At 36.2% G+C, this 25,221-nt stretch overlaps 7 protein-coding genes across 8 annotated transcripts; 4 read left to right on the top strand and 3 right to left on the bottom strand.

Moving 5' to 3' along the window:
- The first annotated feature begins 710 nt into the window (after window positions 1-710).
- LOC17884104 (tubulin alpha-3 chain) lies at window positions 711-2,826 on the top strand. Its single transcript, XM_006286733.2, has 5 exons — window positions 711-926; window positions 1,020-1,234; window positions 1,339-1,538; window positions 1,635-2,143; window positions 2,234-2,826. The coding sequence occupies exons 1-5, from the start codon at window positions 814-816 to the stop codon at window positions 2,547-2,549; spliced, it is 1,353 nt and encodes a 450-aa protein (XP_006286795.1). The 5' UTR covers window positions 711-813; the 3' UTR covers window positions 2,550-2,826.
- Window positions 2,827-3,466: 640 nt separating this feature from the next.
- Window positions 3,467-6,071, top strand: LOC17881295 (mitochondrial dicarboxylate/tricarboxylate transporter DTC). The gene is made up of 6 exons (XM_006288273.2): window positions 3,467-3,693; window positions 4,071-4,154; window positions 4,401-4,462; window positions 4,570-4,931; window positions 5,450-5,664; window positions 5,751-6,071. The coding sequence occupies exons 1-6, from the start codon at window positions 3,577-3,579 to the stop codon at window positions 5,805-5,807; spliced, it is 897 nt and encodes a 298-aa protein (XP_006288335.1). The 5' UTR covers window positions 3,467-3,576; the 3' UTR covers window positions 5,808-6,071.
- Window positions 6,072-6,093: 22 nt separating this feature from the next.
- LOC17884054 (protein sym-1) lies at window positions 6,094-8,449 on the bottom strand. Its single transcript, XM_006289574.2, has 7 exons — window positions 8,019-8,449; window positions 7,774-7,861; window positions 7,309-7,403; window positions 7,090-7,162; window positions 6,909-7,001; window positions 6,692-6,778; window positions 6,094-6,370 (listed from the first exon to the last, which is right to left on the bottom strand). The coding sequence occupies exons 1-7, from the start codon at window positions 8,363-8,365 to the stop codon at window positions 6,290-6,292; spliced, it is 864 nt and encodes a 287-aa protein (XP_006289636.1). The 5' UTR covers window positions 8,366-8,449; the 3' UTR covers window positions 6,094-6,289.
- Window positions 8,450-8,509: 60 nt separating this feature from the next.
- LOC17881914 (probable glutamate carboxypeptidase LAMP1) lies at window positions 8,510-11,607 on the bottom strand. Its single transcript, XM_006289344.2, has 10 exons — window positions 10,629-11,607; window positions 10,495-10,562; window positions 10,330-10,411; window positions 10,150-10,242; window positions 9,903-10,055; window positions 9,699-9,767; window positions 9,537-9,624; window positions 9,243-9,415; window positions 9,042-9,152; window positions 8,510-8,962 (listed from the first exon to the last, which is right to left on the bottom strand). The coding sequence occupies exons 1-10, from the start codon at window positions 11,538-11,540 to the stop codon at window positions 8,669-8,671; spliced, it is 2,043 nt and encodes a 680-aa protein (XP_006289406.2). The 5' UTR covers window positions 11,541-11,607; the 3' UTR covers window positions 8,510-8,668.
- Window positions 11,608-12,111: 504 nt separating this feature from the next.
- Window positions 12,112-15,022, bottom strand: LOC17884606 (probable pectinesterase 53). Its single transcript, XM_006287861.2, has 5 exons — window positions 14,362-15,022; window positions 13,407-13,596; window positions 13,099-13,305; window positions 12,764-12,999; window positions 12,112-12,337 (listed from the first exon to the last, which is right to left on the bottom strand). The coding sequence occupies exons 1-5, from the start codon at window positions 14,739-14,741 to the stop codon at window positions 12,190-12,192; spliced, it is 1,161 nt and encodes a 386-aa protein (XP_006287923.1). The 5' UTR covers window positions 14,742-15,022; the 3' UTR covers window positions 12,112-12,189.
- Window positions 15,023-18,891: 3,869 nt separating this feature from the next.
- Window positions 18,892-20,306, top strand: LOC17882073 (pseudo histidine-containing phosphotransfer protein 2). Of its 2 annotated transcripts, XM_023781599.1 has the most exons (6): window positions 18,892-19,033; window positions 19,213-19,343; window positions 19,545-19,613; window positions 19,696-19,767; window positions 19,935-20,007; window positions 20,088-20,306. In XM_023781599.1, the coding sequence occupies exons 1-6, from the start codon at window positions 18,974-18,976 to the stop codon at window positions 20,133-20,135; spliced, it is 453 nt and encodes a 150-aa protein (XP_023637367.1). In that variant the 5' UTR covers window positions 18,892-18,973; the 3' UTR covers window positions 20,136-20,306. The 2 variants fall into 2 exon arrangements, with proteins under 2 accessions (XP_023637367.1, XP_006286659.1); XM_006286597.2 differs by lacking the exon at window positions 19,213-19,343 and having other exon boundaries at window positions 19,545-19,639.
- Window positions 20,307-21,320: 1,014 nt separating this feature from the next.
- On the top strand, window positions 21,321-23,008 carry LOC17881360 (protein DETOXIFICATION 52). Its single transcript, XM_006289657.2, has one exon. The coding sequence runs from the start codon at window positions 21,378-21,380 to the stop codon at window positions 22,899-22,901; it is 1,524 nt and encodes a 507-aa protein (XP_006289719.1). The 5' UTR covers window positions 21,321-21,377; the 3' UTR covers window positions 22,902-23,008.
- Window positions 23,009-25,221: the final 2,213 nt, after the last annotated feature.

The raw sequence follows: 25,221 nt of genomic DNA, 5'->3' as shown, positions 1-25,221 counted from the left end.
GTGGAACTGATTAACCACTACTAGTAAAACTAGTTCCCATCAAGTACTTAGCTTCATCTAAAGTGACACTTTAGCTGACTAATCTAAATGCATCCAGTTTAGTCTACATTGATCAACTTATATGGGTTGCTCTTTCCCATCATTCCAAGTCATTATCATTACCAAATCATCATCACTCAGCCGCACTCATGGAACCTTGGTTTCAAATTACAGAGTCAAGAATTGCTACAAGCTATTTTATTTTAAAAACAACAAAAGAATACATGTATATAAAAAGAGAATCAAAATCATATAAACATGGACAACCTTACAACGCCAGGAGGATGACAATTGTTTCGGTTTGGCGCTTACGCAAACATATCTTCTGAATTAGACCAAATAGAATAGAGTTAAACCAATAAATAAAATCGATTTAGTAGTTCGGTTAAGCTGTTTTTCAATTTCACCTCAAAACAGCCATAACGAAAAAAACACTCCAAAAATTCCGGTAAGTTACTAAACCGGATGATAAAAACGGTTCGTGCTGGTACAACAAGACCCAGATCTAGATCCAGATCGAATCTCACGTATTTTGTCGATGCAGAGAGAGTCTCTCTAAAAACTCTAAAGGGAGGGGAGGGCAGGCTGTCACAACTTGGCGGACCCCAACCAATTATCAAATCCCATTCAATAAATAATCAATTTTCCCACAAATTTCATGACAACCCATCTCGCTCACCGCCTCATTTTCCTTCATTTCCTCGATCTCCGTCTTCCTCCCTTCTCCGTCCGTCCTAGAACATTCGAAATTAGGGTTACTGCTCTTCAGAGAAGATGAGGGAGATCATAAGCATTCACATCGGACAAGCTGGTATCCAGGTCGGGAACTCTTGCTGGGAGCTTTACTGCCTCGAACATGGAATCCAGCCTGATGGCATGATGCCCAGGTATTACTTTAAACCCTAATTCGCTCTGTTTCTACTACTCTGTTTCTGTGGATCTGAAGGTTTTTGAGAGACGAATGTTTTGCCTATTTGTAGTGATACCACAGTTGGTGTCGCGCACGATGCTTTCAACACATTTTTCAGCGAGACTGGTGCTGGGAAGCATGTTCCCAGGGCTGTCTTCGTCGATCTTGAGCCCACTGTTATTGACGAAGTCCGTACTGGTACTTACCGCCAGCTCTTCCATCCTGAACAGCTCATTTCTGGTAAAGAAGATGCTGCTAACAACTTCGCCAGAGGCCATTACACTGGTGACTTTCCATTTCTCTTGTTTCTTTCGACTCTCTAGGCTCCCTAATTACTTTGTTAGGGTTCTTGATGTGGTACTTAATCTTTTGTGTAATAATAATTGCAGTTGGAAAGGAAATTGTGGATCTCTGCCTTGACCGTGTGAGGAAATTAGCAGACAACTGTACTGGCTTGCAAGGGTTTTTGGTGTTCAATGCTGTTGGTGGTGGTACTGGTTCTGGCTTGGGTTCTCTGTTGTTAGAACGTTTGTCTGTAGATTATGGAAAGAAGTCTAAACTTGGATTCACCATTTACCCTTCTCCTCAGGTACCTTTTGATAAAGATCCCATTACATTACATGTTTCTTTGGTGGTCTGTTTTGGATGAATCTTGGTTTTGAATGCATTGCCCCTTTGATCTCAGGTTTCTACTGCTGTTGTAGAGCCTTACAACAGTGTTCTTTCAACTCATTCCCTACTTGAACACACCGATGTTGCTGTCCTCTTGGATAATGAAGCCATCTATGATATTTGCCGCAAATCCCTAGATATTGAGAGGCCAACCTACACAAACTTGAACAGGTTGATATCCCAGATCATATCATCCTTGACTACATCGCTGAGGTTTGATGGAGCCATCAATGTCGATATCACTGAGTTCCAGACCAATCTTGTCCCATATCCCCGTATCCATTTCATGTTGTCATCCTATGCACCAGTCATCTCAGCCGCAAAGGCCTACCATGAGCAGCTATCAATACCTGAGATCACTAGTGCCGTATTTGAGCCAGGTAGCATGATGGCAAAATGTGACCCCAGGCATGGAAAATACATGGCCTGTTGTTTGATGTACCGTGGAGATGTTGTTCCTAAGGATGTTAATGCTGCTGTTGGTACCATCAAGACAAAAAGGACTATTCAGTTTGTTGACTGGTATGACCTTGTAATGGAGCAAGTTGCTATTGGTTTCTAGTTTCATGTTGTTTCTGTAAACAATGATTTGACATGTGTTCTGTTTTGCAGGTGCCCAACCGGGTTCAAATGTGGAATCAACTACCAGCCTCCAACTGTTGTTCCAGGAGGTGACCTTGCTAAGGTCCAGAGAGCTGTATGCATGATCAGCAACAACACAGCAGTGGCAGAGGTATTCTCACGGATCGACCACAAGTTTGATCTTATGTATGCCAAGAGGGCATTTGTGCACTGGTATGTCGGTGAGGGAATGGAGGAAGGTGAATTCTCTGAGGCACGTGAAGACTTGGCCGCACTGGAGAAAGATTACGAAGAAGTTGGTGCTGAAGGTGGAGATGACGAAGAAGATGAAGGTGAAGACTATTGACACCTTTTCTCAAGAAATCTGCAACAACAAAAAAAAAAAAAAAAAGTTTTTTCGTTTGATCTGTTTTCGCTTTTGATTCTTGTTGATTACTACTGCTACTACTACTACATGTTTGTCTTAATCCTGTACAATATTCGGTCATGTTTTTATCTCGGTTGGATACATTTTCTTTGGTAGAGCGACCATTGGGGAAGATCCCGAGTTCATTATCAGTCTTTTTTGTTGTTGTACCAAACCTTCATGTTTTTGTTAAAAGCTGTCCAGTTTTTTTATTTTATTTATTTTGAATATTAGTAGTAATCTTGTCTGTCGGAATCGACAACATCTGCTAGCGTGCGATTGCCGTGGTTACCATATTTTATGAGATTCAACGAATTCTAACGAACCACGTTGATCTTCGCAAATGGGTATCATCAGTATTATCAATTGCATCAGAACGACTACTCAACTGGTCCACTAGCTAACGTACGGCGTGAAAAATGCCAAAATTCGTTCATAACAAATTAAAAAATATAAACTACAAAATGAAGATGATCTCTTTTACTGGACCATAAAAGAATTCTCGAATTTATACTGAATAACTACTAGGAAATTCTAATCCTAAAAAGCAAAAGTGTAAAAATAATTACATTTTCTTATGGAGATTCAAAGAAAGACGTAATAGATCAGCTATAAATACTTAAGGATTGCGTAAATCTGAAGAGTGAAGTCCAAATTAATAATTTTGAAAGAAATACAAAAAAATGTTAGGACTCATTATTATACAAGATCAGATCTGATAAGCTGATAAGAATTATGCAATGAGAAAAAAGAAAAAAAGAAAAAAAAGAAAAAAAAATCCAAGGGTTTGTTTGGTGCGGTTTAGTTCAGTTGGGTACTGTTGATTAATATATAAAGCCCACAAAGCTTCACTACTTCGTCTCTTCTCCACCAAGTGAATCTCTTTCTCTCTCTCTTTTTCTCCGCGGAATCTCTCTTCTCTTCTGCTTTCGCTTGAGTTCGTACGAACAAAAGAAAAAAGAGAGAGATGGCGGAAGAGAAGAAAGCTCCAATTGGTGTGTGGACTACTGTCAAGCCTTTCGTTAATGGTGGTGCCTCTGGTATGCTCGCTACTTGCGTTATCCAGCCGATCGACATGATCAAGGTACAGCTATGATTCCTGATACCTTAGTTTCTCTATCGTCATATCTATGTCGAACCTTTGTTATATGTTCAATTCTTTATCGATTTAAACATCCCGGCGAAATCTGTAAATGTGCTCTCTCATCAGATCCGAGTCTGGAGATTTTGTCTCTCAGATCTGGGTTTTGTTTTCGTTTTATATCTCGGTACTTATTGAGGCTCGCTTGTGTTTGAATTGTTTATATTGTGCTGTTTAGTTGAAATGTTTTGGTTCAGATCTGGATATTGATTCGAATTACGTTCTTAGGTGCATCACAATGTACAATTCTTCGTCTGTGTTTATAGGATTTTGAAATGATGTGAATCTAATGAGCTGATACTTTGTTTCTGGTTGTGAAGGTGAGGATTCAACTAGGTCAGGGATCTGCTGCCAGTGTGACCACGACTATGTTGAAGAATGAAGGTTTTGGTGCCTTTTACAAGGTATGGGTTATATTTCTGGATTTAGATAAGTTTATCTTGATGCGTTTACTTGTCTTGGAGATGTTCGTTTTTGTGTAGTATATTATCTATTTGATATTCATGACTTTTGTTGATCTATAAATGTATACGATGCCTGCATTTCCGGATCTGAGTCTCAGCTATCTAGAGGACTGGATTCCTTATCTCACACTCTTATCTCAGTTTTAAATGTCTCCTGAGCTTAGTTGATGTATATTTTTCTAATAGGGATTATCTGCTGGTTTGCTGAGGCAAGCAACTTACACCACTGCCCGTCTTGGATCATTCAAGTAAGTAAGCCATTTGTGGATTGTCCTGAGCCCATCCAAATGAATTAAGTTTTTATTGCATTATGGTTACTGATAAACCATCCTCTCTCCTATGATTATCTTAATAGGATGCTGACTGCAAAGGCAAGTGAGGCTAATGATGGAAAGCCACTACCACTGTATCAGAAGGCTCTTTGTGGTCTGACAGCTGGTGCTATTGGTGCTTGTGTTGGTAGTCCAGCCGATCTAGCGCTTATCAGAATGCAAGCCGATAATACTTTGCCGCTAGCTCAGCGCAGGAACTATACCAATGCCTTCCATGCGCTGTACCGTATTAGCGCTGATGAAGGAGTTTTAGCACTTTGGAAAGGTTGTGGGCCTACTGTTGTCAGAGCGATGGCTTTGAACATGGGAATGCTTGCATCTTATGATCAAAGTGCTGAATACATGAGAGATAATCTTGGTCTTGGGGAGACATCTACAGTCGTAGGTAAGCTGCTCTTCCAAGTTTCTCATACAGTAAATAAGATATCTTTCTATGAGCAGAACTTTGCTTTAAATAAATCTAGATAGCAGTTAGAGTCTAGGTTCCTCAGAGTCGTCTTAGAAATTTAAACTTTATAGCATACAATCTCCTGATTACATGAGTGTTGTGTTGTCATAACACAACTGTGTGTTTGACTTACACATCTACCAAAAAACTTGATTGATGAGGAGTATCTAGAATCTCCACTATTACCCAAACCCAGATCCTAGACCAATCAATATTGTTCCCAATGCATACTCCTTACTTCGTCTTAACCCTTAAGCTTTCAACTAGCCATGAGGTCTTTTGCTGAGCTGGTAGAACTTTATATTCCTGTTACAAATTTCTTAGGTTAGTTACAATTATCCTGCACTAGACGAAATAAGAGAGCCTTGTCAGTTTTGTCTTGTGGTCATGTAATCCCTGTATGGTATATAGATGTCTGAGTTTGGTGGTTGTATGATCTTTGTTCCCTTTGACAGGAGCAAGTGCGGTTTCGGGATTCTGTGCTGCGGCCTGCAGTCTGCCATTTGACTTTGTCAAAACTCAGATCCAGAAAATGCAACCGGATGCTCAGGGAAAATATCCATACACAGGTTCGCTTGACTGTGCGATGAAAACCTTAAAAGCAGGAGGACCTTTGAAATTCTACACAGGTTTCCCTGTATACTGCGTCAGGATCGCCCCTCACGTCATGGTATAATAACTCTTTTCCCCTCTCTTGTTAATGTTATTCTACAAATCATCTCTGAGATCGCTGATGATCGGGTTTTCTTTTGGCAGATGACATGGATCTTCCTGAACCAGATTACGAAATTTCAAAAGACCATTGGGCTGTAATCTGAGAGGAACGAAGACAGCAGCAAAAAATAAGATGAGCAGAGCGAAAACACAATTGGAATTGTGTTCATTTACTTTTTAATCATATACATCATCTGCCTTAAAAAGCATATTATTGTAGCTCTTTTGACACTTTAATCTTTTTCTGTTGAGGCTCGGTGATTGGTCCGGTGAATTTTTAGATTTTCATCTTGGGTGGAAGTTTAAAACGCAAACCAAAGATTTTTAAAATTGTACTATGAAGTAACTAAAAATTTCTCTGAACCATTTTGAAAACATTCGAAAATAATGAAAGATTGATGATATTAAAAGAGCTTTGAAGACAAGCTTGTTTCTACACTAATAAAACGCAAGTGCAGGATTCCGAAAGATTTGTTTCGAAGCACTAAACAGTAACATCAGCAGACAAGAACGTTGCCCCAAAACTCTGCCGATCATACGCAACCCAATAACACCTGTAGGCTTTAAGGTAAGAAACATGCCTATTTTGCAACAACTTCTTTGTGAGCTTTGAACGATAGAATCACATTCCAAGCCAAAGCTACTACGTTTGAAGCCAGCACCTGCAATAACAATTCATATATAAGACACTGATTTATCCTCAGAGCCAGCGAACCAACTTAACACAGAATGGTGAATAACATCAGTCATTAGGAAAAACTTTCTAAGCCTATTAGCTTGTGTCATTCTAGTCGCGAAATATGCTTTTAACAAGTGGTCAATAACATGAAACCACTTAATAATTTCTTGCAGGGTATGACGGGTGAAAGATTATACTAAGCAGAAGAGAATTAACAGCGTATTACTGTTTGAAGCAAAACTATCTTAAACTGAATTATTTTCACACTCTCCTATTTCATGTTGTCAGAGAGTTAGTATCAAACCTGGAAGTTTTGTGGAACAAATCTGAAGTTAAGAAACTGAAATGGTATCCATAGCTGCCAATTTGCTAGCACTGCACCAGTCCACTCCTACACAATCAGCAATTAATGGATTCAGTAAGAATGCCAAAAAAACGACACAAAGTTCTAATTTAGGTTCCTGCACTATGAAGTAAACATTGTTGTGGAAATAAAAACTTTAATTAGCTTCCAATCCAACCTGTTGTAGCTTCGGTATGACATTTGATGGTTTTCCTTCAAGTGTCACAACTGCTGATAAGAAAACTCCAACAAATACAGGAGCAAAAACAAACTGCCAAAAAAAAAATTGTTGTTAAAAAAAGTTGAAGCAAAATTGGGAAGAGACTGGTTATAGACAGAGAATATGAAAATTTGCCTACCTGATCAAGTAAAAGTCGTATAACTGCGCCTGATAATCCGGAAGCTGTCACCACTTTGCTCAAATACAAATACCTAATGAGTGAGAGATTTCAAAGAGCAGATAGAATAAGCATAAGTAATATATCAATGGATGCATAAGTCTCTTCAACTGAACTTTCACTTAGCAGGAAACTAATATAGTTTTTGCGGTGTCATTAGAGTGAAGACCACAGAAATACCAGAAATGCAATGCCGGACCGACAAGCCCTAAGCCCAAGGCGGTGAAGGTGAGTGTCCTCTTCTTGTCCAGCGATGAGGTCTTATCGATTGTAAGCTGCAACCAAATGTAACACGAATGAGCAATGTTGCTCTTCCAATAACCACATAGCTAGCAGCATATGATTAAGCAAAGAGAAGATTATCCAGTATTCTCGGGTCTATTAGCTTCCATTCCAACTTTAAAAAGTGAAGCAAGCAAAAACAATTCATTGCCAACAAAAAATTATCGAAACATATATGATTCATTCATTTGAAAAAAAAAAAAGAGATAGCAAAGTTCAAGGGAAGTCTATCTGTTCCTCCGAAAAATACATAATGCAGCTAATGAATACTGTTTTTATCTCGACACTTCCTGAAAAATGAGCAATCCAAACTTCAAGGATAAGATAACAGCTAAGATTCAAGAACACCATTAGGATAGTTACCTGACAAATCAAGTCTCCAATGAGAGTCAAAAGTGCTGAGGTCACAGCTTTGGTCAAAACAGGAGAATCTGATAGAAGAGCCAGGTACCTGAACCAAGCACCACAGGAATCAAAACGAAAAGTAAGATAGAGTTTTGTGAGTATTGTCATCCATGAAAATTTTGAATTTTGAGTTTCAAGGAAACAACTTTACACAAAAAAAAGGGCAGAGAAAGAGAGAGAGAAGAAGAAGTAAGAAAATTAACCATGAGAGGAATGACCACTTCTTCCCATCTCCGCCGCTACCTTCACCTCCACCGCCGGAACCATCACCGCCACCACCTGAACCACCTAACCCGCCGGAGCCACCTGAACTTCCACCTGAGACCGAAGAGACCCGACCCAGATGCCCAAACCCAGTCCCGGAACGTCCAGACCAATAGCTGCGACCATAATTCAGTGAACCAGCATTTTTGTACCCAAACGAAAGAGCCCTGCTCGAACCAGCTTCAGTTCGAGTCTTTCTACCAAAATAAGAAGTGTGGTTACCGGAAAACCCAAGAGAACTGAAGGGGAGAGGTGGTTTCCGGGTTAAAGTGATGGGGTTTAGCATCGTGGTTTCGTCTGGTCAGTACTGAACGGTGACCGTCGTATTTTTACAACTCCTGAATCCTGAGATCGTGGTCGAATAAAACAAACATTGAAGAAATTTTAGCTTCTAGAAATGTTTTGGGCTTTACTAATGGGCCTTACAAAAGGTAAACACTAAAAACTGAAATTTGGACTTCATCAAAAAGTCAAAAGTATAATTATGATGACTTTGACTTTGGTTGGAATAAACAGAGGAAAACATATTCACTTGTGATAGACTCTGCCTTCATTATGTTTCCAATTCCATCATTGTGCTGAATGATACTCATCTCAGTTCACCTTTTAAAACAAGTGATGCTTGTCTTATAGCTCTAGAGACTCTCCATATCTGATGTTGAACATTTTCCCAAGATGCTTTTGTGTTTAGCTTCTTTGCATTCTCGATTGCATCATCAACTCCAGGGAATGATTTGGAACCGTAGTCATCGTACTTGGATGGTCCATATACCAAATGCTTGTACCATGGTCTTTCCGAGAGTCCATCTCGGTCTGTTAAAGCTCGCTCCGCCATCATTAATCTGTCATTTAGCTCTCTCACTTTCAGAGCTCCCTTAATTCCCTGCACAGTCCAATCAAGACTGCTTCTCAATAAACTACTTTTACTTATCACTTTGTCAAATGTGAACCAGTGCCGTTACCTCTTTCTCTGTAATTATCCCTTCTGCAGCTGTAGATAGATCTTCGATCGATTTGATTAACGGATAAACATCTATGCTATGGCCTAGCTTCTCCAAGTCTTCAGCACTTTTCTGTTTATGCAGGTAGACAACTACCATTACCAGTATTCTTTTTTCCTATCAATTGCTTTGGTCATATGTAACAAGATTTAAATTAGTTACTTTGAGTTCTGATGCATAGGAGATATAGTTGAATGGTAAGATTTCCTCGTCTGCTAACCGTAGAGCTACCAAACCGAAAACACTAGCCATTGCCACATGTCGCTGAAACATCGGGTCTCCAAATTTTTCCATCCAAGTGAAGTCATCATACATAGAGTGATACACTGGATAGCCTGTTAATTATGGTTATACTTAGCAAGATTAGTCTCTAAATCATGATTGAAAATCTTATTGACTAAAGTGTTTATGCAATAGACCATGATGTTTAGTTCATCTACTGTTTTGGAAGTTTACCTCCTCCGAAAAGCATGTCAACTGCTGGAACGCCAACATGTTGCACAAATGATGCGTAATCCGATCCTCCGCCCCCTAATCTACCGATCTTCACATACCAAGTATACAAATCAGTTTAACCATAAGACAAAACTCATACTCTAATCTAGTGTTGTCATTTACCACAACAGAGTTTCTTGATCCTATCCACGAATCGTAGATTGTTTGCGTTGCATTATCTGGATCCTGGACCTGTAGCAATAGTTGAACAAAAAGCTTTATAATCTGTCATTGCAACAGAAACAACTAACACTTACCATTCAAGAATATTAGCTCAAAAGACTGTTATATTCCACCCATATGCTTGTAAAACTGATTTCAAAGGACCTCTTGAGCCGCTAGTTTGATCAATTCATCGAGTTGTGGAGTCGCAGAGGCATGAAACCCGGGGCCAGATACTGCACAGTCTACATTCATGTAGGCCACTGCTCTCGAACTTAACATCTCCCTGTTATCTTCTACCCATTCTGTTGACCCAACCTGCATGAAAATGCACATCAAACCCTTATTTTCTGCTGCTTTCGACATATACAAAAGTAGACATTAAAAAAAGTGAAGTAGAGAGACTAGAGACCAAAGCATACTCCTCAGCATCCCAGTTGCACAGAATAATCGTCCGTCTAGGCTTCCATCCTCTTTTCTGCAGCTTATCTAATCTTTGTGCAATCTACAATAGTTTCAAGATCTCTCATTTCAAATGTAACAATCTGCAACTTTTAAACACATAAATGTTGAGAGAAGAAACTTTACTCGCCTCCAAAAGCACCGCAGTCCCACTGTTGGGATCAACAGCTCCAAAAGTCCAAGCGTCTCTATGGTTTCCAAGAATCACATATCTAACCAATTCATCCAAATACAATCCCTTTAGTAATCACAAGTTTCCTTTAGTCTATCTCCACTCATATTTTGATGAATGTACCTATCAGGCTCTTCTTCTCCTTCAATCACTCCAATAACATTCTCAATCTTGGCTATAACAGTTTCCCCCTAAAACCAAGACCCAAAAACTCAAATCCCTTAAAAATAAGTAACACACAAACAAATTTCACTTACAGTATAATTCAAGTTCAAGATCCCAGGTCCAGGCCCAACTGGATAAACATCTCCATCAGCAACATCTCCAACAACAGTCTTCAAAATCACTTCTGCATCAGCCGCAGAAACAGGCAGGGAAGGTATAAGCGGAGCATCCCCGCTCAGTTCAACAGCCTCATCAGATAACCTCTCGCACCCATCAACACTAGCCCACCCAGGAGTCGTCGGATCACCCAACCCATTATAAACAGTACCAACCTGAACCCCACTCGGTGGCATCCATTTACTCGCCGGAAACCACTCATCTCCGCCGTAATCTCTCTTGTCGGTATATATCACAACACCTACAGCTCCAGCCTCATACGCGTTCTGCACAATGTCTCCTCTGTAAATCTGACCGTACCTCGCAATTACAACGCTTCCAGAGACATTCACACCCATCTCTTTCTTGAGTCTCAAGAAATCTTCCACTCGCCCGTAGTTTGCATAAACCACTGGTCCTGAGACATTACCTGACTTAGCGTATCCATGAAAAGTAGGCATCACTTCATCAGCGTAAGGATTGTCTCCAACTTGTTCTTGCTCCAACTCGAAAGTGATCGGTGTTGCTGATTCTGTTGGCGTTAGTACCAAAGAGCGATGAAGAGGGTAAGTTAAAGAGACATGGTAAGCAACGACGTGTGCTTTGAGTGCAGAGGAGGTGAAAACAGAGCGAACATACTCAGCAGCCTCAGCGTTGGCCACTGTACCGGCTACATGAGGGCGGCGCGTGAGGGTACGGAGGTTTAGAGCGACGGAAGCGTTGTCGGAGAAGGAAGAAGAGATGAAGAGTGCGTGGTAGTGATGTTTTGGCGAAGCAGAGAAGAGTAAGAAGAAGGAATAAGATAAAGCAACGATTACGAAGGCGAGAGCTGTTGACTTGGACATCATCAGTGAAGCTTCTTCTTCTTAGATAATCATCAATGGAGTCGCCTTTTTGGTTCTTTGATGTTCCACAATTATTGATTCTTCGGAGGAATCTTCTTACTTTAATTAATAACATTTGTACATATAATTATTATTACCATATCATATTGATTTTGGGTCCCCATTGGTGACACAACATAAAATGTTTTTTTTTAGTGGCTATTGTTAGAAGTGTTAAAAAAATTATTTATAAGATTAGTAAAAAAAATTATAAATATTGGAAAACTCGTTTCAGCAGTTAGGTGAGTGGAAAATACAAAATGACCACCATTTTGTAAGTCCATATCAAAGTCATTTTAAAACATATCCGCCAACCCCTACTTTATTATTACATAAAAATGTAATCCTGAGAATCATGAATTCTGATATAGATTTTGAAACTCATTTAGTATATGAAAATAATCGATTAAAATATACAAATTTGTTTCAAAATACAATGGAACCACGAAAAAAGAACAACATATCAAAGTGCAAGATAGGACTTGGTCGGCAATGTTTTGAATGGGCGTCGAGTCATTGGAATGGGGTGTGCATGTATGTAAGATGTTATATATATAAAATATTTTGATTTTTATTATAGTGAAAATGTACATTATTAAGTCGTGTGTAAAGGTTAGAGTTTGATCCATTCAGAGCCGTCGATAAAGTTAAGAGATATAAAAGGTTTGGCTTCTTCGTCTGTGAGCTCTCTTGCCCAAGCCACCCTCCCTGCATAGTTTGCTCCTGCTCCCGTGCACTTGTACTGCCCATAAAACACCGTCCTACATGCACAAATATTTTTCATTTACAACATTTTTCTCTATACACATGAGTTTTTGCAGCACTAGAAGATATGATGATGGATTTAAGTTTCAATATATATATCTATACAAAATACAAACGCATGCGCGCACACACACAAAAGTATACTATTTATCAAAAGCAAAGTTTTTGGGTAAAAAGACAAAAAAATGAGGTCGGTCTGAAATATACAATAGTGGAGTGGTGGGACATACGACTATGTAATGGATGAGGCAACGAGATCATGTTTTGTAAAGTTGGACTGAAGTGTGTTGTACAGTTATAATAAAGTATGGCATGTTCTCTGAATCAGCTTGTTGAGTCAGAGCTACACCGACTAAACTTTGGTAATTATATACGTAATTTAAAAAATGAGATCCAAAGAGGAGGAGTAAAGTAAAACGTACATCTCACGGGAAGGGTCGCCCCAATTGTACCAGCCTCTAGGGAGGATGATGTTGTCCATATAGGTGTAAGCAAAGACGACTCTTGAGAAGGGACCCCATGCCCTCCCAAGGTATAATACCCCTGTCCCTGTCACCTTACACTTTACGAACGAGAATCCGGTGTCCTCTAGCACACTGCTCCTCCCTTGTGCCGTCACTGCTCCTAGCTTATCCGCTATCGCATGCACGTGACACCCCTAAAATACCACTTTTATTAGAGCAAGCCAATCTAGAATTGCTACTTCACCGTAGAAAGTGTTCTATGGATACAGAGACCACTAAGTAAGAATGCTTACCTCATAGAGAGAAAGGGCATTGCCAAAGATAAAGTCAACAGATCCCTCAATGTAACAGTCTTTGTAATAATGTCTTCCCAAATGATCATATAGAGTGTCTTGGGCACCAAGCATTTTACACCCGAAAAACGCTGCATTGTCTGCGGACACCCTCAATGCCACTGCCTGTTTCCCAACTGCGCCAGGCAAAGGGACCGGGGTCGTGTTCTACATACATACATATAATACCGCTAAGAGATGGATTTAAAACTTATACGTACAAATAAACTTGAAGACAACTATATATGACTATATTCGTAATAACTAACCTTGAAAGTGATGTTCTTGGCGACAAAGAAAGGAGAATTAACGGCGAAAGAGGCAGAGTTGAAGGTCCCCATGGGGTTGCCTTTTGAGTCAGGTGTTTGTGCTGTATCTCCCCATTCCACTATTGTATTCTCTGCTCCTTCCCCTTGTATTGTTATGAACGCCTTCATTGGTGGTATATTCACCTTCTCCCTACACACATTATCCCCCAAAATTTTCATATTTATCAATATTAATATCTTCCTGATCAAATTGTTATAGTTCTGAGAATAGCTATCATAACAATATCAAACTATGGACATAAGCGTTGTGGACCACCTATGCGCTTTAATAACACACAAAGACCCAAAATGTCACTATTAAAGTCAATTTCCTAGAGATTGTGTACATATAATACATCCAGCTTACAAAATTCCGAGTTCACGTGATCATATAGTGTTGATTTCGAGGGATGGAGATCATTGATAAGATTGCTATTCATTTATTTATTTGATACGTACGTGTCTCATTTCAATTTCACTCATATATATTTTTGGCTCATGCAGATGATGCTGGAAAGAACGAAAAGTAAAGATATGGTAGATCTATACTAGTTAAATAGAGTGGTAACAAATTGCAAAAATGCAAAATGTATATAGACAAAACTCTAGAATCTACGGTTCAGGCTGTTGGAATGAAATACCGAATATTGTATCAAATCTACTGATCATGCATGTGGTACTAAAATGGAATTGATCAATTGTGACTGTACCAATAATTAACATTATTTATTTATTGATATAATCACCCTGCAAGATCGACCGAATTAATCTTCTGTCTTCTATACCTCATTATTCAAATATATATATTGATTATAATGTTATAACAATAAAACTCAGACTAATCACATGATACGTATAGAGCTGTTAATTAATTATGTAAAATAATATAGTACTGAAAAGAAAGATTTGTGCTTACTTGTAAACTCCGGCATGAACTTTGATTACGACACGAACAAGGTTGATGAGAGGGAGAGAATCAATGGCGTCTTGGATTTTAGTGAAGTCACCTTTATTGGATTTCTTATGGACAGTGAGCGTATAAGAAGGGAAGAGTTTGTTCTTGGCTGTCTTGAACACTGAGTGTTTAAGGCTCCCAACAAATCTCACCCATTTCATGAACTCATCTTCCGGGTTTTGTGTCCGATCACTCGTCGCGTTCACATTCTTCTGGTTTCTTGGTCGTAACCGTAGACCTTTCGTGTGGCATTGTGTTTGCGTTGAACAAAGAAGGATAACAAGAAGGAAGAGAAAGAGAAGAAATAAATTAGGAGCTTTGGTTGAATTGAATTTGAGCATCTATACGACAATTAGAATCAATTACACAAATATAAGGAGCGCTTTTTATTATGGTTTTGGTTTTTTGTGTTTTGCCAAAGATACAAAGGTACGACCAAAATATTATATGGCTTCTATGTGGTTTCTCAATATGTATGTGTGTGTGTGTGTGTATATATATATGGGTGTGTGTGTGTGGATGTTGTTAGAGGTGGTCGAGTGTTTGGTACTTTGGTAAGGGAATTAGGTGAAAAGAGACAGAAGGGTTGAGGTCACGGGGCGGTTCCACTCACATCCACGTAGAATGAGAAGCCTAGCTACATGCCAAATATAAAGACAAAGGAGACTCTATTATTTAGTTATAAAAACCAACCCACACAAGAAAAAAAGAACCCAACCCACATTGGTGTTTCTTGTTTATTACACTGAACAACAAAAAGCTAATCACGAGTTATACCATATGTGAATTCAATTTCTTGAACAAAATGCAGACTCAAACAAACACAAGAACTATGTGTTGAACATGAGCCAAAACTAAGTTCGTTTATGATATCGAAACAAAAATAATCATAAAGTCATTCTTTTTTAATGTTATTTGTTTGCGTTTATAAAAGTGTCACTAAACTCGTTACATGCAAGTTCTTTCAAATAAGTTAAGTACTAGTCTAATTTCTAGATGTGCACAGAATATTACTTCAACACATATATGTACATACACAACCCAATTTACTTGATAACTTACAAGACAATTGTTATGCCCACCAAATATTTCAGACTGTTCACGTACGAGTGTATTACTATTTGATCTTACACACGTGGATATGAGTATATAATTAAGCTAATGACTTCACTTGTTCAGTTGTTTGAAACCTATTAATATTGATGGATGTTCTCCATTTTTGGTGGAAGGTTGTGACAAATTATTACATTTTCTAATATAACATTCTAGAAATAGATTATCCTCAGTTTCTGAATCCGAGAAATGAAATTTTAAAATATTGATCGGTTTTATACTTACTCATAGTTATAAATTGGAGTACTTTTTTTTAGTTCCCGTGATAATTGGTTCTAAACTTTTTTCAAAAATTATATGATATTTTCTGTATTTTTCTGATTTGATTTTTTGTTTAGTTTTTTTTTTTGTTAATTGGATCTAGATACCCATGTATGATCTGCCATCTGTGTACTTTTGATTCTAAGATGTCGCTGATCCAAATATTTAAAATTTTAATATATTTCATTTTGTTGTCCAAAGCCATATTATAATCACCATATTTATGTAAAAGTAGTATTTTATAGAAGATTAATACTATTAATCCAATACAGTTAAAAATATATGTTTTCAAAATTTGATATGAATTTTAAACCATGCCAGTGAACATAAAAGCTGTGATTGGTAAGCTTCTTATAGTGAAATTTTTTTTGCAGAGTAAAATACTCTGTTTTGGGCAGATCTTAAGAGTACACACATGTCACTGTGGATAACCAAATAATTTCAGTTGTTTGCACTGCTCATGGGTACCAAAGTCGCATGCTGCCACCACCATTGAAAACTACTAATGAAATGTGGAAGTAAAGATAAAGTAAAAATAGCTTGGGTGAATGGTGGTGATGAGTGATGAATGATGAGAGTCCACTGAGAGAGCGGTGCACATTTAAAATTTATGGATGTGAATAGTATTTGTGCACAACTAACAAATTTAAAGGTGGCCTTTCTTAGTTATACTACTATAATATCAATTGATGTTGTCTTTCAGTGCCCGTGACTCTCTCCTCTTATACTCTTTGTTCGTTTGTGGTAGGGACAAAACACTCTTCTCGTGAACTGTTTGTTTCCATTCCTTCAATGCTTATTGTTATTTTTTTATATACTTTTTTATCTGATTTCAAAGTTATACAATTAAAGGAAACTATGGTCATACCGGAACACCAGGGGAAAGTTCATGATATTTTTTTTGAATCCTCCTTTTGGAAGTCAGATTGCTCAATGTATATAACTCCAGTGAATGGAACATAGATCAGAAAAAGATAAAACTCTGTTGTTACACTATGTGTAAGAAAATATGAGTACTTTGAGAAACCTTATCTCACCTTGTAGAATGCTGAGGGGTGGTCATTCTGAGCATTACTTAGGCCACCTTTTAGCATCAACTCCCATAATCTTGTCTGCTTCCAAATTGGTGATGACCTCTTTAAGAGGATTCAGCACCACCATGGTGCGAGGAGATGTGTTATCCAACTCCTCTTTGATATGATGCTTAAGACGACTCACATTTATCATGCTACTACCATCACTTCAATAAACAACAATAAATAGACAGATTTAATAAAGTTTAGTATCATATGCCAGTTTGTAGCCACAGGACAGAAGTGTTGGTTTAAAGTCGTCACAACATACAAAAAAAAAAAAAGTTATATATATATATATATATTGAAACGAAACCAAAGTTAGCTCACCTCTAATTTGGCAGGGACTCTCTCTATTAACGACATGGGACTGGATAAGAAGAAACTTAAGATTTCGTATGTGACTAACAAGAGAACATAACACTATCGTAGGTGTTTTTTTAACACTATCGTAGGTTTAACTAAAAGAACAGATCATCTTTTATTACTTTGTCAAAAATTGGAATTTGAGATCCATCAGAATCAGAATATCTATCTCACCGAATACAGTAGATTCCAGGAGTCGCATCCATCAGTGACACCAGCCTACAAACAAGTAAAAGGACTCCAGATTAATCATCATCGAACCTATAGAACTTCTAAGAGATGACTACATACGAAACTGGACCCGAGGAAACTGAGAAGTAGTGAGAACTGACCTGGTGGATAAGGGAAGTGAGATCGGATGTGACCTTGCTGTGTTCTCCACAGTGTTGCGTGCAGTTTGCTCGTCCAAGCCGACGCTGAGTAAGTGCTCGACGGAGTTATCATATTTGGGAGCCATGTCGCCGATAAACTAGGGCTTCTGAGTTCTGATGATGATGGCGTGTGCATGATACTCACAATATATATTAGGGTTCAGTTAGTTCTTTAGTGATCTTGTTTGGTCCCTCCCTAGTTTCGTGTACTGTTAATTCACTCTTTCTCTTTTGGCTCTTACAGATTCTTTTGTTTTTCTTTCTATCAGTTCCAAGAAAAAGAATCAGCTAATAATAAAAGAAAATTTGGTAAACTAATATGCATGCACTTTTATGAATATCAAATTAGACCATCGGATGCAAAAAAAAAAAAGTCTATATTAGTGTCCGAAATGTTAAGATTCGTATACAGAAAGAAGCAGCTGGAACATTATACAATTCATTGTATCTCGTTTTCCTTTTCAAGAATCCATTTCAAGTTCTAAAAACATTTATTGAATCAGATTTTCTAAAATCTCTGGTTATTATTTTGCAAAGATTCAAAATTTTATACAATTAACCTTTTTCTAAAAGACAATAACAAAGAAAAAAATCACATTGTTTTGTAGTAATATAAACGTGAAACATTTTCTTACTCCTATATGTTATACACAGTTTAGTAAAACTATATGGACCGGCCTGAGTGTAGAAGTACAATCAATATTTTTTTTCCATTCAACATTTCCATGAACCATGTTTAAGTGAATTACTTGTGTGGAACATTGACTAAAAATCTTTTGTATGAATAAACGAAAAATAAAACATTACTAAATCAATTTGCACAACATTTGGAAGCCTATTACAGAAGCTTAATTGCAAGTTGACCACAATATATACAATGTAAATCGTTTGATAAATTTGTATTTTCAGCTAATTAAACAAAAGAATTTGTTTATATTTTATTATTATTATTTCCAGATTATGTATTTATATTTCAAGATTTGGTGGTATCAAGCTTTCTTAAAGTCACATAGGTTTAGAGTCATTGCACCACCCATGACTCTTTGGAAAATACTAGTAATCTTAAGAGACAACATATTATGTGATCTCTCTTTAAGCAAGAACAAATTAATTATCATCGAATACTATTTGCTTCAAATATATACACAATTTAATACTTGGAAATGTCGATTAACAAGATGTTGCTTCAAGATTTTCTCATTAAATTTTACAATGTTATGCTTTCACTTTGTTGCCATATATATATATATATCTATATATATATATATATGTGTTGATTTGATCTGTACTTGCAACATGAACACGCATTTTACTCTCTTTGATTGACCATATACTATTCTTCTTTACGTTGCAAAAACTTATTCTCTAAACAAATATTTTCTAGTTTAAATGGTGATCAAATCCCTCCATCTACAAGTTCAAGAGATTAGACAATCTTTCTTTGACGAGGTTAGTAAATTTCAAACTAATGCACATAAGATCAGCAATATGATTGATATATGTTTAATTATTTGAATTGCTAGTTTTTCATATATAAACATACTCATTTTGACACATCGATCAAACAATGAAAACATATATTTCTCTTAGGAATCACGTTTAATCTTTCAAAATGAACATTGATGCAGGGGTACCTCAATTGTCAGTATACTCAGCTTGAGGCATTGGCAAAAGACACAAACTCTAATTTTATTATAGAAGTAATAACTCTTTATTTCAGAGATTCCCCTAATGTCATTGCAGCTTTGGAACATGAATTGTGAGTTTCCCCATCTCTCTCCATTTGAAATCCACTTAGTATTACATCAATGGAATGCACCAAACAATGAAACTTATATAATAATACATCATACATGGAAAGATATATTCGATTGAAAAGATATGATTAGTTTAAAACTTGACTAATTAATGAAACGGTTGGTACGTAAATTAAGTTGTATGTTGATTATTACTGAAACAGGGAGCGAGAGCCAATAGAAGTACCCATGATTACCAAATGCATTCTTCGGTTAGAAAGCAGCAGCGCCAGGCTAGTGATAATATTTTTGTAATCTGGTTTCAAATCTAAGATTTAACAATACGAAATATGAAATACTGTGTGTCTCATACAGCATCGGCGCTATTAAAGTTTATAAGGAACTTAAGAAGGCATATAAATTTATCCAAGATGGCAACATAGAAGGGTATTTCCATTCTTTTAAAAAAAAAAAAAATTTCATTTCTCTTCTATAATTTTAGTTTTACATCAAATGCATATATATATATAATATGAGAAATGTTCTTTAACAAAATAGATATGAGTTTGTTTTAGCATGGTTTTGACAATTACATATTTTAATTGCTTTTAAAGAATTAAATCAGCACTACGTGATATTAAGAAAGAACACAGTGAACTCCGCACAAAGTTTGAGACTTACTTCCAGGTTAATTTATATATCTTAAACTTTCATATCATGAATTTGAAACTGGAACCTTATGCTAACTTCTTCACTTTGTTTGCCAGTTGATGAGACAAGCTGGTCCAACAGATGTAGCTGTGAATTCAAGCTGAATTAAAGTACGTAGTTCGTACAACAAATATTTCAACCAGGCTAAACCCAACCATTTCTCAATATCAGTTGATGCTTGTAATAATTTGGAACATTTTATGTGTTATATCGTGCTATAAGATATAGTGTTTATTTGATTTTTCTGGAAGGAAAACAAGACATACTAATGCTAAGAGTGTTCAATCTAGAAAAATAATTTTAATTTAGTTTCAATCAAACCAAAATAACTCATTTAGAATATAAAAAATTGACAATATTTTAATGGATATTTTTTTATTCTATCAAAAAACCCAAAAAACTTAACCAAACCAATATTAGGATTAATACTCTGAATTAAAAAATTATACTTTTCAAAGTAATTTTAGTGATATTTGGGATTACACTTAGGAACCAAAAAAAAAACTAAACAAAGAGAGATTTGTTTTCTTAAAGTAAAAGGGAGAAATGAAGGAAATGCAATTCTGAATAAAAGTGTGTAGATAATTTTGATAACAAAAAAGGAATATATTTATATAAAAGAAAAAGTAGAAGAAGAAAAAAACAAGAATATATTATACGTGTCATTTAAAATATAATCTATACTATATAAAATAGTGAGAAACTAATTAATGTTAAATCTAACATATTTAATTTTAAATCAAACAAAATAACATATTTATGCTTTGATAGTATATCTTAAAATACATATCATAATCTAATAATTTATAGTAAATAACGGCACGTGGTATTCTTTAATATGTTGCACAAGATTTTCAAGGATAATATTTACAAATTTGTTTTTATAAATATAAATGTTTAACTTCTATAGGTAAGAAGTAATACCAAAAACAATCCATATAATGTAATTTAGAGCATTAAATTTAAAATGGGTATTTTTACTAAATGAAAAAGAAGATAATTTCCCTAAGTTTATTGTATAAACTTTGCACATTTTTCTTTGATATAGAAATAATTGGGGTATTTTTTCATAAAAATAACTTAAAAAAAACTCTTCCATAGTTAAGCAATTTTTTATTTTACATAGTAAATCTTTTAAATAAAGATTTGACTTAAATATTTTTATTTTTATTGTGCAAATGCCACCTCAGATCTTACTTGACTTTTTGATGTAGAGGTGGTAACCATGTATGCAAAAAAAATCATGTATATATAACAAGACGGAGAGGCTTTGTCTAGGATGTAGGCAAATAATCATATCAATACAATCTAATTGTCTCTAATTGTCTCCTGTATATTTCTCAGAGATGGAAACCTCTAACCTCGCCAGTCAAACAAATCTTCTATCGAAGGTAGACTTGGAAAAACAAAACCCTACCTCCATTTTCCCGACAATCACTGAAATTAAAACAGAAGCAAGGTCTCTATTCTCTTTAGCCTTCCCGACAATCCTTGCTGCTCTTATCCTCTATGCTCGCTCTGCCATCTCGATGCTCTTCCTCGGCCATATAGGAGAACTAGAGCTCGCTGGTGGATCCCTAGCCATTGCCTTTGCCAACATCACAGGCTACTCCGTTCTCGCAGGCCTTGCACTCGGCATGGACCCACTCTGTTCACAAGCCTTTGGAGCCGGCAAACCGAAACTCCTCTCTCTAACTCTCCAACGAGCCATACTTTTTTTACTCACTAGTTCGCTAGTAATCGTTGCTTTATGGCTTAACTTGGGAAAGATCATGATCTATCTCCATCAAGATCCAAACATCTCCTCGTTGGCTCAGACATATATCCTCTGCTCTATTCCTGATTTGCTCACAAATTCCGTTCTTCACCCTCTTCGTATATACCTTCGAGCCCAAGGTATCACAAGCCCACTAACTCTTGCAACACTCGCCGGCACCATCTTCCATATACCCATCAATTTCATCCTCGTTTCTTACATGGGATGGGGTTTCATGGGTGTTTCAATGGCCGCAGCCGCTTCAAATCTTTTTGTTGTCATTTTCCTCGTGGCACACGTTTGGATCACAGGTCTACATCAGCCAACGTGGACCAGCCCCAGCTCAGAATGTTTCAAAGACTGGGGGCCACTGGTCAGCCTAGCCATACCTAGCTGCGTCGGGGTATGTTTAGAGTGGTGGTGGTACGAGATCATGACCGTTCTATGCGGTTTGCTCATAAACCCTAGTACTCCAGTGGCAGCAATGGGAATACTAATCCAAACAACGTCTTTGCTTTACATTTTCCCTTCGTCTCTAGGGTTTGCAGTCTCCACCCGCGTCGGTAACGAACTTGGGTCAAACCGCCCCAACACGGCTAGGTTATCAGCCATAGTAGCCGTTTCCTTTGCCGGGGTAATGGGTATGACGTCGTCTGCTTTTGCTTGGGGCGTAAGTGATGTCTGGGGAAGGATCTTCACAAACGACGTTGATATCATCCAATTGACCGCAGCCGCACTGCCAATTCTTGGGCTCTGCGAGCTCGGGAACTGCCCGCAAACAGTAGGCTGCGGGGTTGTTAGAGGCACGGCACGGCCGTCCAAGGCTGCCAACATAAACCTAGGAGCGTTTTACCTCGTTGGAACGCCAGTAGCTGTTGGGTTAACGTTTTGGGTCGCATATGGATTTTCCGGACTTTGGTTAGGTCTCTTAGCCGCTCAGATATGTTGTGCTGCCATGATGCTTTATGTCGTGGCCACTACGGACTGGGAGAAAGAAGCAACGAGAGCCAGGAAGCTAACGTGCAGCGAAAGCTTTGATGTGGCAATAACAACGCAAACAAACGGAGACTTATCGGATCCATTAATTTACGTTGTCACTGTTGCTACTGACTGACATGATCAATCGTATGCTTTGAGTTGTTTAATTAATTAAATCTTTTTATTATTATTGTAATGATCGGTTTTTTTTTGGGAGGGTGGTGTGAGAATTTGTACTTTTAACGAGAAAGAAACCAAAAAAGAAATCGGATTCATAGTTTTGATATAAATTAACTTATTTTTTACATTAATTAAAATGAGTTAAAATAATGTTTTAGTAGCTTAAGAGAACAAGAGTTTGCAAATAAAAACTAAAATAATAATAATATGGATAAACGACCTAGACAAAGCAACTTTTTCTAGTTATTTTCACTCATTTTAAAGAATGGTTTTTCCATATAATTTGTTAAATGGTATATTTTGTTTTATCACATACTTACATGCGCAAAATTCCTAATTACACAAATAAATTCAATATATTAAATATTCAGTTAAAATGATAAAAGTGATATAAGAAAAATATGGATGGTTTATAACATTATAATAAACAATTTTGTTAAGTAATAGTTGCATTTGAGTAAAGATAAAAATTAGTGTCTTTTCGTAGGTAATCAGAATTTATAAACCAAAAGAGTGGAATACATTATGTTTATAAAGTGTTCTTTCTTCTAAATTATATAAGCATAATTGTGTTAGAGCACTAACATGTAACACTTTGCAATGGATAGTATTAATATATCTATTTATTTCATTTTAGATAACATTCAAAATATATATCGTAGATTAGTTTTATATTTTACACATTTTGGTTAATTTTATTATCTGTTTTCAATTCATTTTAGTTAAATATTTTCAAACTTACATATTGTTTGATAACATTTAAACGATCTTTATATAATTGTTTTGAATTTTGATCTCTTGTTTTTTTCGGTAGATGAATTTTGATCTCTTTACTATATTTTTTTTTTACCATAGTTTTAGTTAAAAATTATTATTGTTTAAGATAAATAAAAATTGTAACAAATATAAATCTTCATAATGGGGATTAATTATGATATAACTGTATATCTATCTGGGCACTTATAACAGCCACTTAAATCTGACTTTTGTAAATAATTTAGAGCCGCAACATTATAGTATTTGTGATTGATTAGTACATACACATATAAATCGTACGTGTCATCGATAACTATATAGTGTTTGAACATAATGTAATATGTTATCAATGACGAGTCATTGTTGTTATAATTTTTTTAAATTTTTTTCTGGTACAGCTAGCTCTTGGATTAAAGAATTTATCTTAGTTATAAAACCTGTCTTTTCTAAATTAGGAGTGTTGTGAAGCCTTCTTGGTTTTGTCCCCAAACCTCGAAACATGTCTCCGTTGACTTCGTTTTAATTAACACGGTTGACTTTTTAAGTAGTTACGTTGTATATATTTGACTTTTATATATTTTTACTATTTCTTCTTTCTTTTATTTTTATCAACTATATATTATATTTGTTCTTTTTATGTATACAAGAAATAGCTAACAAACCTTATCGAAATAATACCGAAGAAAACATAGTGATAAATAGCTGATCATAATGTAGATTGGTTGGATAATTTTCTCTCTTTTTGATAAATAATTACTTGGTTAAAAACAAATCACTAAAATGAAGAAAAAGCATGTGTCATTGCCTCACTGGCATGGTCTAGGCTTTACCAACGTAATTTTTTTTTATTTTTATGTTATGTTAATGTGTGTGTTTGGATTAATGACTTTTCTCCCAGCGACGTGCTCTTCGATTGGAGTCATGTCGTCCCAGAAAACACTGAAGCATGCTTGTTAGCTTTACACAGGTCCACGTATATATTTAGGCTTCGAATAGTTTTTTTTTTTTTTTGGCACTTGCTTTTTCCAAAAATTGATATTTTTACTATCTTGTGAAATTAATACTGATATTTTTACTATTTTTACTATCTTTACTATCTTGTATTTGATATTTGAAATTGATATTTGATATTTGATATCTTGTATCTTGTATGATATTTGATATCTTGTATCTTGTATGATAATTGATATTTGATATTTGATATTTGATAATTGATATTTGATATTTGATATTTGATATCTTGTATCTTGTATCTTGTATTTGAAATTGATATTTGATATTTTTACTATTTTTACTATCTTGTATGTTAGGTTATTTTTTAAAAATTATTGTGCATATTATTGTCAATAGGTAATTTGATTATCATTCCATCTTTTATGTATCTCCTGGCTAGTTTTGTTATCTCTTCTTTGAAAAAACAAAACGAACCTAGTAAAATATAGATGTAGTTGCGTACAATGATCTGATGATATACGTATTTGCTTGCGTTTTTGTTCTATATATAATATTTAAAAAATCGT

Source organism: Capsella rubella, unplaced genomic scaffold, assembly GCF_000375325.1.
Source record: "Capsella rubella cultivar Monte Gargano unplaced genomic scaffold, Caprub1_0 scaffold_6, whole genome shotgun sequence".
In the NCBI taxonomy this organism is placed as follows: Eukaryota; Viridiplantae; Streptophyta; class Magnoliopsida; order Brassicales; family Brassicaceae; genus Capsella; species Capsella rubella.
Note: the sequence above shows the minus strand (reverse complement) of the source record. Positions and strands in the feature narration are given on the sequence as shown.

Bases quoted from the DNA above. Each gene is read 5' to 3' on its own strand.
- LOC17884104 (XM_006286733.2), top strand. From the start codon at position 814: ATGAGGGAGATCATAAGCATTCACATCGGACAAGCTGGTATCCAGGTC. The intron at 1,539-1,634 runs GTACCTTTTGAT...CTTTGATCTCAG, and splicing joins CCATTTACCCTTCTCCTCAG to GTTTCTACTGCTGTTGTAGA. The intron at 2,144-2,233 runs GTATGACCTTGT...TCTGTTTTGCAG, and splicing joins ACTATTCAGTTTGTTGACTG to GTGCCCAACCGGGTTCAAAT.
- LOC17881295 (XM_006288273.2), top strand. From the start codon at position 3,577: ATGGCGGAAGAGAAGAAAGCTCCAATTGGTGTGTGGACTACTGTCAAG. The intron at 4,155-4,400 runs GTATGGGTTATA...TTTTTCTAATAG, and splicing joins GTTTTGGTGCCTTTTACAAG to GGATTATCTGCTGGTTTGCT. The intron at 4,932-5,449 runs GTAAGCTGCTCT...TCCCTTTGACAG, and splicing joins GGAGACATCTACAGTCGTAG to GAGCAAGTGCGGTTTCGGGA.
- LOC17884054 (XM_006289574.2), bottom strand. From the start codon at position 8,365: ATGCTAAACCCCATCACTTTAACCCGGAAACCACCTCTCCCCTTCAGT. The intron at 7,404-7,773 runs GTAACTATCCTA...ATTTGGTTGCAG, and splicing joins TTGGAGACTTGATTTGTCAG to CTTACAATCGATAAGACCTC. The intron at 6,779-6,908 runs GTTGGATTGGAA...CTGATTGTGTAG, and splicing joins TCATACCGAAGCTACAACAG to GAGTGGACTGGTGCAGTGCT.
- LOC17881914 (XM_006289344.2), bottom strand. From the start codon at position 11,540: ATGATGTCCAAGTCAACAGCTCTCGCCTTCGTAATCGTTGCTTTATCT. The intron at 10,563-10,628 runs GTAAGTGAAATT...TCTTGGTTTTAG, and splicing joins TCTTGAACTTGAATTATACT to GGGGAAACTGTTATAGCCAA. The intron at 10,243-10,329 runs GCGAGTAAAGTT...AAACTATTGTAG, and splicing joins GGACTGCGGTGCTTTTGGAG to ATTGCACAAAGATTAGATAA.
- LOC17884606 (XM_006287861.2), bottom strand. From the start codon at position 14,741: ATGCTCAAATTCAATTCAACCAAAGCTCCTAATTTATTTCTTCTCTTT. The intron at 13,306-13,406 runs GTTAGTTATTAC...GTATGTATGTAG, and splicing joins CCAAGAACATCACTTTCAAG to AACACGACCCCGGTCCCTTT. The intron at 13,000-13,098 runs GTAAGCATTCTT...GTGGTATTTTAG, and splicing joins ATGCCCTTTCTCTCTATGAG to GGGTGTCACGTGCATGCGAT.
- LOC17882073 (XM_023781599.1), top strand. From the start codon at position 18,974: ATGGTGATCAAATCCCTCCATCTACAAGTTCAAGAGATTAGACAATCT. The intron at 19,034-19,212 runs GTTAGTAAATTT...ACATTGATGCAG, and splicing joins GACAATCTTTCTTTGACGAG to GGGTACCTCAATTGTCAGTA. The intron at 19,344-19,544 runs GTGAGTTTCCCC...TTACTGAAACAG, and splicing joins GCAGCTTTGGAACATGAATT to GGAGCGAGAGCCAATAGAAG.
- LOC17881360 (XM_006289657.2), top strand. From the start codon at position 21,378: ATGGAAACCTCTAACCTCGCCAGTCAAACAAATCTTCTATCGAAGGTA.